Source organism: Anolis carolinensis, chromosome 1, assembly GCF_035594765.1.
Source record: "Anolis carolinensis isolate JA03-04 chromosome 1, rAnoCar3.1.pri, whole genome shotgun sequence".
NCBI classification, from domain to species: Eukaryota; Metazoa; Chordata; class Lepidosauria; order Squamata; family Dactyloidae; genus Anolis; species Anolis carolinensis.
The window spans coordinates 145563979-145581268 of record NC_085841.1 but is presented as its reverse complement, the minus strand read 5'-3'; the positions used below and the strand labels follow the sequence as shown (position 1 = coordinate 145581268).

At 37.8% G+C, this 17290-nt stretch overlaps 1 protein-coding gene across 4 annotated transcripts in view; it reads left to right on the top strand.

Moving 5' to 3' along the window:
- rock2 (Rho associated coiled-coil containing protein kinase 2) overlaps positions 1 to 17290 on the top strand; it is a 118998-nt gene that overhangs the window by 20192 nt on the left and 81516 nt on the right. For all 4 annotated transcript variants that reach the window (XM_016996534.2, XM_008117455.3, XM_008117449.3 and 1 more), the window contains exons 2-3: positions 15237 to 15318; positions 16370 to 16470. In XM_016996534.2, coding sequence (XP_016852023.1) covers positions 15237 to 15318; positions 16370 to 16470 — 183 coding nt within the window. The remainder of the gene's footprint in view (positions 1 to 15236; positions 15319 to 16369; positions 16471 to 17290) is intronic.

Sequence of the window (17290 nt, the reverse complement as noted above, 5' to 3'; positions counted from 1 at the left end):
TAAGTGAGACTCTACTGTATATGGATAAATAATTTTGCTTAGATATTTAGTTGTCCTGCCACATTTGTGATTTTGACTTTTATGGATTTGCTGTCTCTTAAGAATATTTTTAGGGCTCTTCCACACAGCCATATAACCCAGAATATCAAGGCAGAAAATCCCACAATATCTACTTTGAACTGGGTTATCTGAGTCCACACTGCCATATATTCTAGTTCAAAATAGATATTGTTCAATTTTCTGCCTTGATATTCTGGGATATAGGGCTGTGTGGAAGGGCCCTTAGTCAACTTCCTGCAGTCATGCTGGAGGACCTAGAGATTTCTAGAGAGAACACCACTCTAGCAGTCTCTGTGCTCTTCTGAGCAGTTTTTCACTTTCATGGTGATTCTATGCCCCTAACCTAAATGAACCTGTGGGACTGATTATACTACCAAGCAACAGCCTTCAGATTGTAGTTACTCCAGAAAAGGAAAATTGCAGGGTTTTATTTGTTTGTTTAGATGGGGGGAAAGCATAATTAAAACCATATTGACCATAAGGTCACTGAAGTGAGTTAGGCTTGGTTCTGTGAATACTAGTTAGGATTTAGAGGTAGTTTGTTTGTAAGACTTACTGTGAAAGGTAAATATTATAATTCAACTTTATGATCCCAAATATTTCTGTTAAAAGCATCATGATGGAAAAGTGTTTTTTTTCTTCTCCAAAAAACAGATCAGTCTGTTTTAAAATGTGTTGGTATGACAAACTTCCTTTCTGGAATTTGGAGTATGAGTTGGCTTTGTTCAGTATCTAACTCAAAAATATTTTCCATTACATCTATTATAGAAAGGCTGAGAACTTCTAACTTGTTTGCCATTATGTTGAAGTTTTTTGGGGGAAATCTCAGTGCTTCTCTTGAGTTAGAAAAGAGTTGGCAATTTAGCAATAACATACTTCCTAAGAATATTCAAGATACCAGATTCCATTCCAGAATGTTTAGATATTTAAAACTTTATTTATTCAAAAGATTCTTAAAACATATTCTATGTGGTGTTAAATTATTAGATGCTATATTTCATCCCAGGAGCCCCAGATGGCACAGTGTGTTAAAGCGCTGAGTTGCTGAATTTGCAGACCGAAAGGTCATAGGTTCGAATCCAGAGAGCTGAGTGAGCACCCGCTGTTAGCTCCAGCTTCTGCCAACTTAGCAGTTCGAAAACATGCATATGTGAGTAGATCAATAGGTACTGCTTCGGCGGGAAGGTAACGGCGCTCCATGCAGTCATGCCGGCCACATGACCTTGGAGGTGTCTCTTCGGCTTAGAAATGGAGATGAGCACCAACCTCCAGAGTCGGACACGACTGGACTTATCGTCAGGGGAAAACCTTTACCTTTTCCTCTATATTTCATCCCAAGAATCTGTTATAAAAATTACAGAGTGAGTCTTAAATTTGGTTTTTCATGCTAGAGAACTTTGGAGCAGGAATAGCCTACTCCTAAATAAAGCCTTATAATCTTCCCTCCAACTAAAGTTTAAACTTCTGTTTCATATGGAATTATATTGAAATTATTTACTGGTGTCTTTGTTGTCTGATATTGTGTTAATTCCCAATGCTGTCTACATTCCTGTATCTTCAAGTCAGTTAGAGGTAATTATCTATAGTAGTAAATGGTCCTTTAAGCTTCTCCTTAAAAGGTTTATTTCATGGGCCACACTTTTGCCTAGAGGGGAATGGAATGGCTGTTGACAAGTAAACTGTAGTTGAATCAGCAATCTCAGCATTTGCTGCATTCTCCTTCCTCACTGTAGCATTATCCTCCCCCCAATTTGTAGAAGATGGTATAGTTTTTATTGCTATTAACTGCTGATTTGTATTAAGATTTTGTTTTATTTATGTTGCTGCAGTGTAAAAAATTATATGGTTTTTCAGTTAACATATATGCAAAAAGGAAGGATATAAATTCAGGGAAAACAACCGTTATCTCTTGCTGTGCTTAGCTTAAACCAAATACTAATGAAGAGATGTAAAGGCCCAGTGGGAAAAAGGGAAATATTCTGGAACCCTCCCACCAATTTTTCTTTCCCCAAAAGTTTTTATTTTCATTGAAAATAAATGTGGAGTTGAAATGATTTAGAGTGATGACTAAAATGTTTAAGATAAGGTATTAATATATTTCCTCTCCCAAAATTATGTCTTAAAATTTTATAACAGGAAGACTTATATACGATGATGTATAGCATCTGATTTTTGCAATTTTCTCAGGAATTTTTTTAGAAGTGTATGCTTTATGACTGATTTTCAATGTGGAAGGCTAGAGGAGCCAAACAATTTTCTTTGTTTTAATAATGTTTATGGTTTCTTCTGTTTTATTGATTTTTTTGCCTGCTCCTAATAAAATGGCAAAACGGAGGTTCCTTGTATTTCAGCTTCATTGGGGCTCCATTTGTAACAAAAATTAAAAACTTAGAAAGGAAATTCACATGGAAACTATTCTCTGACTGAATTTCCTTTTAAATATGCAAAAGAGGATAAATGTATGCTAAACATACTTGCATAATTGTAGCATATGTATAGAATGTATTTTACGTTCCCCTAGTGACAAAATGATTTGTAGTCTGTCAGGAACATTAACATCTCATTTTCCCAAGTTTTTAAAAGCTTCTGGATTCTTTCATAGGGAGAAATACATAGAAAACTTTTCTGTTTGTCTTCAAATTTTCTGGAATTTTTACTTCTTTGTTAATAAATGAAAGCAATTTTCTCCATACCTCCATCTTAACAGAAAGACTTTCCTGAAGTTTTCAGTTATGGGTTGCAGATATGTCAGGTAACCAACTGTAGACTACTTTAAAGTGTTCTTTAAAAAGGGCAAAGATCCTGTGAGATTTTATCCAGCTCTTCACACAATATATGTAGCACGTGATGCTGTAAAATATCAAAAATTGTGTCTGCGTGGCCAGAATAAATAGGTCTCACTCCTGGGAGGATTTGCAGCAGAAACACTGCATCAGGCCATTAATGTGACTTGAGAAAACAAGGGGATTAATTCTGGAGCTTCCAGGAAGCTCTGAAGAGATCCTAAAGTTTCAGAGATGTGGACAGCTAGATTGGTCTGGAATGCAGGTCGATCTACTGCCCACACCTCTGACAAACCCATTGCTGCCAACTAGCAGCTCACTACCAGAGGATTGTTGGTGACATCACATTTCATACCAGGGTGACCAGCCATGTGACTAGACAAGCAATGGTACCAGCAAGTCTCTGGTTGGGAGCTGTTTGTTGACAGTGAAGTCGTGGCAGCCCCAATGTGCCCTTGGCCCAGCCAAAGTATAGATGCAGCCAAATCTGTAGTATGCTTGCTTCTGGCAAAATTTATCAGTTTTTCATACATGCCCTGATGCCAATTTTGATAATTCCTAACCAGATGGGTAGGTTTGGCTTTTAGGGTCTTTTCAGGAAGCTCTTGGTTATACAAGGTTGCCAAGCTTCCAGAATTAAGCTATTACAGACCTAGCCCCTTGTGTAATGTCACTGTATTAAAAAACAAACTAATGTGACTTTTTGAATGTTCTGTAGAGACTGCTCAATTGTGGAGTTGTGTGAAGATGCAACGTTTTGACACATCTTCCCTGGCCATCATGTCATAATGTAGGTATAATACCCAGCTACTCAGACAAACATGGGTTGACATGTTATCTAACTTGAGCTAACATAAACCCATTCAATCCATTGTTGAATGGTAAGTCAACATGCAGGAAATATGTTGATTTAATGGGTCAGGACTAAAAACAGATTTTAGGGTGTTATATTTGTATATTAGGATGCTCACCTGTAATAGATCTTTACCTTATTGGTCTCTTTTGCTTATTCAGCAGATTAGGGACCAGGGCACTGTCAAAAAGCAGAAATGGTTGAAATGTAGACTTTATAGTACTATGGTCCCTAATCTGTCAAATAAGCAGGGAGTGCCTTCCTGATAGGAAAGGTTCAATAGCGGAGAAGTACCCACTTTCAACTACTCGTTATATTTAAAATCCCCCGTCACCTTTCTCATCTTTGCCACCCTTTCACAATTTACCTCCCTGTGGTCTCTCTTTCCCTTGACAGACACATGCACACCCAGTTGTCTCTACACCTTCCTTTAGCGTTGGGATCATCTCATTCTCAGTATGGCATGAAGGAGTAATCCACCATGATTGAGTTCTTTCCTATGTGCCAACCCAACAAGGAAGGAATAAATCAAGCAAGGCAGTTTTACAAATAGCAGTATTGAAAAAATAACCACTTGTGGTGAATTATTCCTCCGTGCCATCTCAAGAGTAGGAGTGCAGACCTACCATGAAGGTTCATTCTGAGATGGCTGGAGGAATAATTCACACCCACCTTTGGCAGGAGGAAAATTAATAGTTAGATTTATCATTGTAGTTAGTAGTAGTACTGAAACAAGTTTTAGCTGGCGAAGAAGGGGAGTGGAGCAAAGGTAGTAACAGAAAAAGAACATGGTCCTGCCTTGTCAGGTTGGGAAAAAGTAAAGGTTTCCCCTTGACATTAAGTCTAGTCGCATCCAACTCTGGATTGGTATGTGGGGGAAAACCTAATTATGGATTACTCATCTGGTCATCCCAGAATTAATCTTCATGGTAGGTCCAATTTCTAAATCTGCCCCCACCTTCCAGAGCCACGGGGAACAAACGTTTCCATTTACAGTGCCTACTCCATTATTCTGCTTTTTCCTTTGCAACACTTTTCTTCTCTTCCAAATGCTCCTTCAAAGTCGCTTACTGACTTTCCCAAGTGCTATTGAGCGTGGCTGAATAGCATCCCTCCCAACCTTTCTCCTCAGCATCAGAGGAGAAGAGAACAAGGGAGAGGCCACAAGGTCCATTGTACTGAACACTATACAGACTGCAGAGATGCACAAAGTGTCAATCTGAGAACAGTGGTAGCTGCAGCTGCCAAACCACTCTTTTGACCCTATTAAAAATAGATGAAACCAGAACTCATTAATTCAACATGTGGTCAAATATATGTATTGGGTAGTAACTTAGAATGGTTGAAAGAACACGTCATTGAAAAGCAAGGCATTGAAAAGGCGTGGTGTGTGTGTGTGTATGTAATTTATGTATTCACACTGCTGTATCTCCTGTGTTGCAGATAACTTGCTAATTTTTGCTGATAACATTTACACTAGGATAGAGTATCTCACCAGGAAAGTTACTGAACCAACCCCAAATAGGGAAACAAGTTGTCCAGGAACACCTGGCCACTCTAAACGAATTCAAGTCCCCAGGGCCAGATCAGCTACATCCAAGAGTATTGAAGGAACTAGCGGAAGTTATTTCAGAACCACTGGCAATTATCTTCGAGAGTTCTTGGAGAACGGGAGAAGTCCCAGCAGATTGGAGGAGGGCGAATGTGGTCCCTATCTTCAAGAAGGGAAAAAAGAAGGACCCAAACAATTACCGTCCGGTCAGCCTCACATCAATACCAGGCAAGATTCTGGAAAAGATCATTAAGGAAGTGGTCTGCAAACACTTAGAAACAAATGCAGTCATTGCTAATAGTCAACACGGATTTACCAAAAACAAGTCATGCCAGACTAATCTGATCTCTTTTTTTGATAGAGTTACGAGTTGGGTCGATACAGGGAATGCTGTGGATGTAGCATACCTGGATTTCAGTAAGGCCTTCGACAAAGTCCCCCACGACCTTCTGGCAAACAAACTAGTAAAATGTGGGCTAGACAAAACTACGGTTAGGTGGATCTGTAATTGGCTAAGCGAACGAACCCAAAGGGTGCTCACCAATGCATCGTCTTCATCATGGAAAGAAGTGACAAGTGGAGTGCCGCAGGGCTCCGTCCTGGGCCCGGTTCTGTTCAACATCTTTATTAACGACTTAGATGAAGGGTTAGAAGGCACGATCATCAAGTTTGCAGACGACACCAAACTGGGAGGGATAGCTAACACTCCAGAAGACAGGAGCAGAATTCAAAACGATCTTGACAGACTAGAGAGATGGGCCGAAACTAACAAAATGAAGTTCAACAGGGACAAATGCAAGATACTTCACTTCGGCAGAAAAAATGGAAATCAAAGATACAGAATGGGGGACTCCTGGCTTGACAGCAGTGTGTGCGAAAAAGACCTTGGAGTCCTCGTGGACAACAAGTTAAACATGAGCCAGCAATGTGATGCGGCAGCTAAAAAAGCCAACAGGATTCTGGCCTGCATCAGTAGGGGAATAGCGTCTAGATCCAGGGAAGTCATGCTCCCCCTCTATTCTGCCTTGGTCAGACCACACCTGGAATACTGTGTCCAATTTTGGGCACCGCAGTTGAAGGGAGATGTTGACAAGCTGGAAAGCGTCCAGAGGAGGGCGACTAAAATGATAAAGGGTCTGGAGAACAAGCCCTATGAGGAGCGGCTTAAAGAACTTGGCATGTTTAGCCTGCAGAAGAGAAGGCTGAGAGGAGACATGATAGCCATGTACAAATACGTGAAGGGAAGTCATAGGGAGGAGGGAGCAAGCTTGTTTTCTGCTGCCCTGCAGACTAGGACACGGAACAATGGCTTCAAACTACAGGAAAAGAGATTCCACCTGAACATCAGGAAGAACTTCCTCACTGTGAGGGCTGTTCGACAGTGGAACTCTCTCCCCCGGGCCTTGGTGGAAGCTCCTTCTTTGGAGGCTTTTAAGCAGAGGCTGGATGGCCATCTGTCAGGGGTGCTTTGAATGCGATTTCCTGCTTCTTAGTAGGGGGTTGGACTGGATGGCCCATGAGGTCTCTTCCAACTCTACTATTCTATGATTCTATGATTCTACTGAACCCTGTAAGCCAGAGTTCAGTACTTCATTATCAGTAATCTCCATATACGTTGCACCATGTCCTCTGAAAGCACAGAACACTTCCAGGTCCCCTTTTAAGGTGAATGTATAAAGTATTTTTGGTACCCTTTACCAAGTAATAGAAACATACTTTCTCAGTAGCCTTGGATTTTTTCTAAGTCACATAGAGAAAGGAATACTTATGCTAGCCATGTTAGGTTTTTATTTAAAATAAAAATGATGCTAATCAGTATATATAATGTAAGAGGACTGCACTATGGCAATTAAGTGAATTGGTGAAAATAACTAGTTGCTATATTATGAATGTGAAGGAACATATATACAGAGTAAAATGTAGTATTTTTTTCAGAATACTTCCATGGTGTTAATATATGTAATGCAGTACAGTCTGACTGTGTTTAAATGGCTCCTTAATTATCTGTAATTAAATGGAAATAAGTGTAGTATGGCTTATTGCCAGATTCTTTGTTGGCACTTCATCAAATGTCATAATTGCCAAATGTATTTTGATAGTTGGAGATATATAAGATAGATTTCTTAAAATAATTTGCTTTCCTTCTTTATGGATCATAAGAATCAAAGTCTTAAATCATGAGTCAACTTGAAGATTTGTCTGTGTGATTCCAAAGAAGTGTGAGTTGTATTTTCAGATCATGAATCATTACAAAGAAAGTTTTTTTAAAAGAAATCTATTTAGATAGTCAGTGAAAAACATTGCAGTGAGTATATGAGATTAAAAATACTGGATTGTACATGTCCTTCACTTAAAGTAATGCAGCAAATGTATGCCATGATCTCTTCAAAATATTTTTAGCTAATGATTTATTATAACTTTATATATAGTAAACCTGGCTCTAATTCTGCAAGGATAGGTATGTTTTTGACTACCTAATGAAATATTTTCTTTACTAGTCACAGGATAGTTGTAGTGTGTGGAAAATGCAACTTCCAAATGACCGCTACTCATGTTCTTAGTTGCATTTTCTCTCTGCTTCATCTTAACTATCCTTAAAGAAGTGTTGTGAGAGGTGTGTTGTATGTACCTCAAACCAAATCTTCTAATTTCTTTTTTTTTTAAAGTGATAAATTACCCAAACTAATGCAAAACAACCCAAAATGTGGAAGTCTGGCTACATCCCCCTCCAAAAAAACCCCCCAAAGAAGTCTAAAAACTGGCTAAAATGAAATAAAAGTAGAATGTTTTTAAAAAACAAAAACAAAAAAAAATGTCGCTATATTAGTGTTGCCTACTTGGGAGCAGGGAAACAATTCTGGGGCAAAAAGGAGTTCCTGGTCCTTCTTGATAGGAAAGTAACAGTTGAGAGAGAGAAGTATGAAAAAGCCTACTTGCCCCATTGTTAGCATTAACAGCATTGTAATACATATAATGGTTCCAAAGCCAAAAAAATTAGCTCATTATCTGATTAAGAATTTTTGGTTTGAAATACTTGTATATTCCAAAACATCCGAAACTTATGTAGAAATTATTTTGGAATATTTGTACTTTTTTTTTTTAAAAAAAAAGCAATGGTCAGCTTCTATGTCACATTTTAATGTAAAAAAACCCCCTCCTCTGTTCTGAGTCATGCCAAACTAATTTAATATCTTTTTTCGATAGAGTTACAAGCTGGGTAGAATCAGGGAACACTATGAATGTAGCATATCTGGATTTCAATAAAGGCTTTGACAAGGTCCCCCATGACCTTTTGGCAAGCCTTTGGAGGTTTTTAAGCAGAAGCTGGATAGCCATCTGTCGGGGGTTCTTTGAATGCTATTTCCTGCTTCTTGGCAGCGGGTTGGACTGGATGGCCCATGAGGTCTCTTCCAACTTGACATGTATTTAACCTTTTCAAAGCGTATGTGGATGCATGCAGAAAACTTTTAGACATTGGTATCAGAAGGTCTCTGTTGGAACCATATTTCAATTAAGCCAAATTAAATGGTGGAAGAAACTGAGAGATTATCACACTACACTGTTAAAGTGCAGCTATCCCATTTTAAATCATATGGCTGCCTCCTGTTGAATCTTAGGATGCAACTTCCAAATGAACTCTACCCATGTTCTTAGTTGCATTTTCTCTCTGCTTAATCTAGTGCAGTTTTGGGAGGAGCCTTTTAAATTCTCAGACTAAGAGGTTCTGAGCCTCACTAAATTAGAAGGAGGCACCCACAGGATTTAAGGTGGGATAGCAGAAATCCTATTTTTTACTATTAGGCAGGAATAAACTTCAGGTAATGGTAAAATCAAACTTAGAAAGTACAAGTAGTCCCAAAGTTACAAACAAAATAGATTCTGTAGATTTGTTTTAAGTTGAATTTGTTTGTAAGTCGGAACAGGTACATTCATTCATGTGTGTGTGTGTGTGTGTGTGTGTGTGTGTGTGTGTGTGTATGCAAGCTTTGGATAGTATAAGGAAGGGTCAACACCCCTGTTGTGTTTGTTTTGCTGTCTGTGCCCCTGTTCAGAAGATTTCATCTCACTTTCTGTCCCCAAAAGGGGTGGGGGCGGGGCTTTTGGAAAATTTGGCTTGTTGTGGAAACAAGGATTTGTGAAAAAGGGGTGAATTTCCCTTCCAAGGGGTAGATTTCTCACACTTCCTGTTGTTTCACTCTTGTTCTTAATCATGAGTGGATTATAAATCGGATGTTTGTAACTCAGGGATTGCCTGTACTTTCAACAATGTTCTCAGAAGAGGAGGCGGTTTAATTAACCTGTCGGATTGCAATCCAAAACTAATAGCAAGTGATTAAAATTGCTTTAGCACAACTCTATTGAAAAGGACGAGATGAACTAGTGTATTAATTGCTTTTCTCCCCCCCCCCCCCCGTTCCCCATCCCCCACCCCCCAAAACCTCATGAGTCTGGTAACACACATCTCATGAAATCTGTGCAGTTGCACTCCAGAGCACTTCATAAGATGTGTGTTACAAGAACAGGAGAGACAAATGACCTTCCTCTCATCTCTTGAGGTTCTTGAAATAACTGGAAGACCAATTCTCTTTAAATAGCACATCGTTTCCCTATATTGAATCTATCATACCGTTTATGTAACTCATTTTACAATTTTGGATTCTGGTAATGGTATTCTTTGGAGATTTTTTTCTTAACTGATTTTCTGTCAGTAAGCTGTCTAAAAATTAATTCCAACCAAGGAATGCATAAAATATTGGCATCTGCACAGAACAGATTAAGTTAGATAACCCAGTCTTCGTGACTGCAGTAGAAATAGAAGGACTTATGACGTTGTAAGAAGAAAAACGTATAGCAGATGAAGTGTGGGAAGTAAAAAAATAAAGAAACATAAAGACATGAAGTTATTTCTGTTCTCATACATGATTAAATGAAATCTTCATTGGGTTTTTAGCCCTATGCAAAAATCTTAATTTTAAGTAAGTTCACAAGGTTGTCTTTTACAGTGTCATTTAAAAAAAACCCTCACAAACCAGCATTTTTCAGTGATATTCTAAGATACACGAAAGAAGTAAATTAATATCCACGAAAGCCTATACTAAAATAAATCAGTTAAAGTGTACTGCACGATAGAATTAATGCGATTTGACATTACCCTAACAACCATGGCTCAATGAGATGGAATCATGGGAGCTGTAGTTTTACAAGGTCTTCAGCCTCTTGAAACTACAAGTCCCAGGATTCCATAGCATTGAGCCACGGCAGCTAAAGTGGTGTCAAAACTGTAAAATCGAAGAGAGTCACCTGAAAGGGCGACTGAGGATTTTGAACCTTACCTGCGAGATTTCTTGGTGTTGAGTTGTGCTGTACTTGGATATTCATTAGTACTGATAGGTTGATGTTGAAGAATCTGGAGCAAATCATTTGTATTAGTATATAAGCATGAAAAAATTACTGTATCCTGGTGGAATTGCAGGATAGACCAAAGATTGGTATGTTCTAGTTCAAGAAATTGTAGTGAGAGGGAAAAATAAAACCTTTCTCATTATTCAAAGCACATATATGCTATTGTGCCGTGTTTGGAATATCTTTGGATGTGTTTTGCAAGACAATGCTATTTTTAGTTTGGGTTGGCTTTAAACTTCTACAAAAAAGGGAAAGAGGAAGTGAACAATGAAATCACTTTAATAACATATTTCCTGCTTGCAATGTTTTTCTAAAAATCTATGAAACTTAGAGGATATGTCATTTACTAGATTACTTATCTTTAGTATGAATGGGCTGTTGTACTATTTAATCTCTATCCCTCAAACACTTATCAAGGTTCATAATTGTAGTAGAAAGGTAGGCAGTAACTTGAAACATTTACTTTCAAATTGCCTGGTGAAATCTGTGACCTCAGGTAGTGAGTTTAAACATGTTAATATGGAGATAAACTCCAGTGAAATTAGTGGGACATATGTAAGTAAATATCCTCAGGATTAGGATGGTGATACTCTTAGGAATCACTCAACAGTGGTCATGTGGTTGAAGCTGTGCTTCTCAAATGTTTTTAAGAAGACTTTCTCTGAATTTACTTACCTTTAAAGCCCTGCCTTATCCCACTACATCAGAAAATAAAAGAGTATCACTCTTTATGACCCATTAAATTTCGGGACCCACAATATGAGAAACACTGGGCTGGAGTCATGAGCAAAATCCTAAAATGTTAGAAGATTTGGCTGCATCTGTTTTTGGTTTCAGCATTACATTTTTGATGTACAAAGTGAATATAAGTCATTCATTGATATGTTTATTTTATAGCCCACTTTCTTTGCCAAAATAGTGGCTTGCAGCAATAAAATATAGATCAAATAATATAATACATAATCATAAAAATCATAGATATAAAAAACAGTATAAAAACAGAAACCTCAATCTAAAGTTGCATTTCAAAACCTTGTTTCAAACCAGAGTGGAAATACAGTAGAGTCTCACTTATCCAACATAAACGGGCCGGCAGAATGTTGGATAAGCGAATATGTTGGATAATAAGGAGGCATTAAGGAAAAGCCTATTAAACATCAAATTAGGTTATGATTTTACAAATGAAGCACCAAAACATCATGTTAGACAACAAATTTGGCAGAAAAAGTAGTTCAATACGCAGTAATGCTATGTAGTAATTACTGTATTTATGAATTTAGCACCAAAATATCACGATATATTGAAAACATTGACTACAAAAATGCGTTGGATAATCCAGAATGTTGGATAAGCAAGTGTTGGATAAGTGAGACTCTACTGCAGGGGTCCTCAAACTTTTTAAGCCGAGGGCCGGTCCACAATCCTTCAGACTGTTGAGGGGCCGGATTATCATTTGAAAAAAAATACAAACAAATTCCGATGCACACTGCATATGTCTTATTTGTAGTGCAAAAACAACAACAACAACAATGAAAGAACAATACAATATTTAAAAATAAAAACAATTTTAACCAACATACATTTATCAGGATTTCAATGGGAAGTGTGGTCCTGTTTCTGGCCAATGAGATAGTCAAGTTAATTAGGGTTGTTGTTGTTGTTGTTGTTGTTGTTGTTGTGTGCCTTCAAGTCATTTCAGACTTTGGGCGAGCCTAAGTCTAAAATTTATTTATTATTTATTTACTGCATTTATTTACTACATTTGTATCACACCCTTCTCACCCCAAAGGGGACTCAGAGTGGCTTACAAGTTATATGTACATACAATATATATATTATTAGCATAGCACAATATTAGCATTATATATTACTATGTTGAACTATACCACTATCCTGTAATATTATTAGTAATATTATATGTAATATAGAATATATAATTAATATTATTATATGGTATTATTATTAGTGTTATATTGTATTACATTATAATATTATTATCAATATTATATGTATATACAATATATTATATTATAAAACTGAGGGCGGGGGCCAGGTAAATGACCTCGGAGGGCCGCATCCGGCCCCCGGGCCTTAGTTTGGGGACCCCTGCTCTACTGTATAGAGAGAAGGAAACAGCCTGGCAGCAGCAAGTATAGATCAAACATAGCAGATACTATGTATTCTTTTCCAATCATCTCACTTCAATCAGCATCCTTACAATAACAACTTTTACTAGCCTGAATATTTTTAAGAGGCTCCCCTCAGTGAATCCCTTAACTAACTTAGAAACAGGAAGGACATCAAATGACTATGGCAAGGTCCTCTTTCAACAGTTGGATGTATTGCAGCATCACACTTTTGTTTGCTTCACCTATCATGCAAACCTATTTACTATGTAAACCTCAAGACTTTGAAATTTATGAAACGGCCAGTACGTTAAAATAACATTTTTCTACATATACGTATTGAAATATATATTTTGAAAATTTACATGCTATGGGGACTTTCCTCCCCCCCCCCCCCCCCACTTCAAGAGGACGCAAATGCTTGAGTAATGCATTTTTTCAGTGTAACTCCAGCTCCCCCGCCCCCATATACATACATGCATGCTTTGGATAGCATAATAAAAGGGCTGACACTCCTGTGGTGTTTGTTTTGCTGTCTGGGCCCCTGTTCAGACGTTTCGCCTCACTTTCTACCCCTGTGATAATTGAATTTTGAAACTGATGTTGTAAACCCCAAAAGTGTGTTGTCCCTGTTGCACTTACTGGCAAAATGAATTTTTCCCATTTATGAATTGTTTCATTATTAATGAACATGTGTATTAGGAGTAGGTTTTAAAGATGTAGCTGTTTTAGCCTCTTGAAGCATTGAAAGGGGGAAGGAAGAGGAATAGAATATGGCACTACCTTTAAGACTGATTTTTTAAAAACTTGATCTCTTGTGGATATACACCACTTCTTCGTTGTATTGCAAGGTGCTATCCTGGCCTCAGAATATAGAGCACAGTTACAGGGTTGTGTGAGTGGGGTAGAATGTAGTGGGATGCAAAAGTCCTTTGGATTAGTCCTTTGTTTTCTTAATTTTTATTACATTTTCACAACAGATTAAAAATAAAAAATAATTTATTTAAAAAAACAAAACAAAAGACTAAATTGCAAAAATAACCCCATAAAATATTCCCACCCATTACCCTCCCCCTCTTCCCTGCCAACTAAAACTAGCAAATTCTAGCCTTTCCCCTTGAAAAAATAAGAAACAATTAGAACACAACTGATTTAATGGGAGAAAGTCCCATTTGTGAATCTTCCAAACGATGTATCTGACAGTACCTTTTTGTGAATTGAACTGCATCTATCTGTGAAACCAATCTCCCTGTTCTTGTCACTTTCCCCCTCTCTCTTAAAACCTGTCCAGGATATTTAGAAACCATCCAAAAAAATCTGGCAGATGTGGGATGAGAAGGATGAGAAGGAAAGCAGTTGTCATTGTTATAGAGAATTGTAGTATCAAGTGTGTAGGGGATTTAAGTGTGTTACCTTTATTATTGTGTTCTTTATTTTTCAGTTTATTTTTAAATGGTGTGTAAAAATGAATTTTTAACTGCTATATATATTGCATATATATACAGTATGACCCTATATCCGTGGGAAATAAGTTTCCAGACTTCATGTTATGGAAATGCAATAATAGCAAACCCTATTGAAATGAAGGATCTTCAAAGTTCAAGGGTACTATAGAGACATGCAGGAAGAACTTGAAATGCCTAGAAAGTAGTCATGAGCCTGGATACCATTTCGTCAGTTTATTTCATGTTTTAGTACCGTTCCGTCCATTCAGATGGCACGGAATGGTGTAAGTCCCTCCGAAACGGAAAGAGCAGTGAAACAAAAAAAAAAAAGGGGGGGGAGAGTAGCTGTTTGTTCGGCTGAGTTTTGGCACACCAGCTGTAGGCCCTGCCAGCCAGAGCCTACAGCCAAGCACCAGACCTGCACTGGCTGGCAGGGCCGAGCGCTCAACGCTTGTAAGCCCGGTTGGCAGGGCCTACAGCTGAGTCCTGAGCGCTCAACGCTTATAGGCCTGGCTGGCAGGGCCTACAGCCAGGTACTGGGCACGTAATGCGCTCGGATGTAGGCCCTGGTGCTTAGCTGCCCAAGGTCCAAAAATCTTCGGGTTTTCTTCGGACCTTGGACAGAAAAGCTCACTCATATAGGCACCCGTTTTTGGAAGCAGCGGATGGAAATGGGACCAAATGAATGGGACAAAAGGAAACTAATAGCATTTCATACAAATTCACGAGACTACTAGAAAGGGCATATATTGTTGGATGTGCACAAGTCAAACTACAAGTACCAGTCCCATAGAAATGGGAGTTGTATTGTAATTTAAAAGATATGATAGAAAAGATGAAACTCATATAATTGGATTACAGATTAGGCAGATATTTCTTTTTTATATACTCCTTTGTTTTTAGCTTACTTAATCTTGAATGAGGCCATATCTATTCAAGAAGTGCCAGATTGAAGAAAGTGATTTATGTAAAGTATAATTGCAACTAATCTTTTATTTAAAATATTTTTTCTAGGATAGTTTGAACTCTTTAGTTCTTGATCTGGATTATCCAGCACTGAGGAAGAACAAGAATATTGACAACTTCTTAAACAGATGTAAGTTTCCCTTGTGTGTCTACTGGTCTATAAATGAAGTTACTCTTGTTTTTATTTACCCATTTAAATAGACTTCACCCTAATTTCTAAAATTGTGTTTTTTTCTTTCATTAATTGACAGTGAAACCTATAAAACATAATAAACTCTTTTAATTATTTTCCAAAATGGCTTTGAGTCTAATACTTTACAAGAAGATCAAAGGCCAAGGTGATTATTTTTATATGATGAATTTGGAGCATTGCATTTTGAGCAACTTCAACCAAACCTAATCATTCAAAATGCCAAAGTTACATTTCTGCCGAGGCACCTTTTTATTAAGAGCTCTGCTGGCCAAATCTGTTTACTAATTCAGTGAATCAGCAAGCGTCTAATGGTATTCCAAAAAAGCTCCATGTAGGTTATATTTTTGTTTTGCTAGTTTGCTTCACTGGGGAATGTTCAGATTTGATATTTTGTTCCCTTTTGTGGGTGTGTTTTGATTCATGGTCAGTTTGCTTTTTTCTGTTGGCCAACATATTTCTGTACTCTTATGTGCATTGGTATTTTAGTGGTTGTTCTTCCTTGTCCCAATGCCAGATGAATTAGGGCTTTCTTCCCCTCTTTGCAGCCCTCTCTAGCAACAAAATCTGTCCCTTTGTTTTCTAGTCCTGTGGACCAGATGTTTAGAGTATGGTGTGAGTGTGTGTGTGTTGCTAATTTTACTGGAAGAAGTGTGATCCTGCTAAAGTACACCATTGAATCCTAAGCTTTGTAAATTGTAACGTTAAAATAAAGAATTAAGTTTGCATAGAATTGTAGAATTGTAGAATTTTCTAACTAAAAATAGTTTTGTTGCACTGTCAAATTTAACTGAATTGTAGTATGCAAATAATACAGAGAAAACAAATAAATGATCAGTGTAGAGTGTTCTTGATTGTACTTTCTGTATGGAGAGATTAAAAAATTATATGTTTGTAAAATGTTAACTTGTTGCCTAGATAACAAATCACTGTTACTATTTGTACTCCGCTGCTCTTGTAAATTATAATGATCTTCTCTACAACTGTTCAGATGAGAAAGTTGTCGGAAAGATCCGTGGTCTCCAGATGAAAGCAGAAGATTATGAAGTTGTTAAAGTGATTGGAAGAGGTGCATTTGGTGAAGTACAGTTGGTAAGGATTTATGAGATGCTGCTACATTTTTGCATACTCTGAAAATTTAACTTAAATGCCTCTGATTTAATTGAATTTTTTTTTCTTTTTTTTCCTTTTTTTCTTTTTGCTGTTATGGCTCAATGTGCTAACTGAGCAGTGTATCAATTCAGAGCCCTCTAGAGCTCTCATATTTTAGCAGTGGCCCGGTCTACTTCCCTTCCTCCTAAACCCTGAGTTCCTTTTTGGACAAGGACTTGTCGCTGTTAGTTGTTGGCTGTCTTTTGGTATTTCTGATGCTTTGTCAAGTCCTCCTGTTTCCAGAACTTATTGGCTATAACCTTAGTCAAAGGGGGGAAAATCAGTAACTGGCTGTGGATGAGTGTATGGCCCAATATGCCTAGAACTACTTCTGTCTTAGCTGTCTAAGAGGCCATTTGAGCCTATGGCTTCATGTGACTTAAGATTACAACCCTGAAAGGAAGCATTCCATGTTACATTCACTTCAGCCAGAAGATTCAGATAGGTTTATACTCTGTGAGGTGATCAGCCTCACCTCCATTTCCATTGAGATAGAGTGGTTCTGTGGTCAAACATTTCCTCCCAAAAGTTTTAAGTGCCAGCAATACGAATTTTAATGCCAGCAATATGAATTGTGCTTAGAAATGAACCAGTGGTCAGCATAGCTTTTTAACAAGAAGTTATATGGTCCCCATAACTGCTCCTGATTGGCATTCTGGCCATGGCATTCTGGCCCCACTATGCTTTCCAAACAATTTCCAGAATTGTTCACATGGAGTGCATCTTTCAGGAAGTCACAAAGACCTTTTCCTGTTACTCA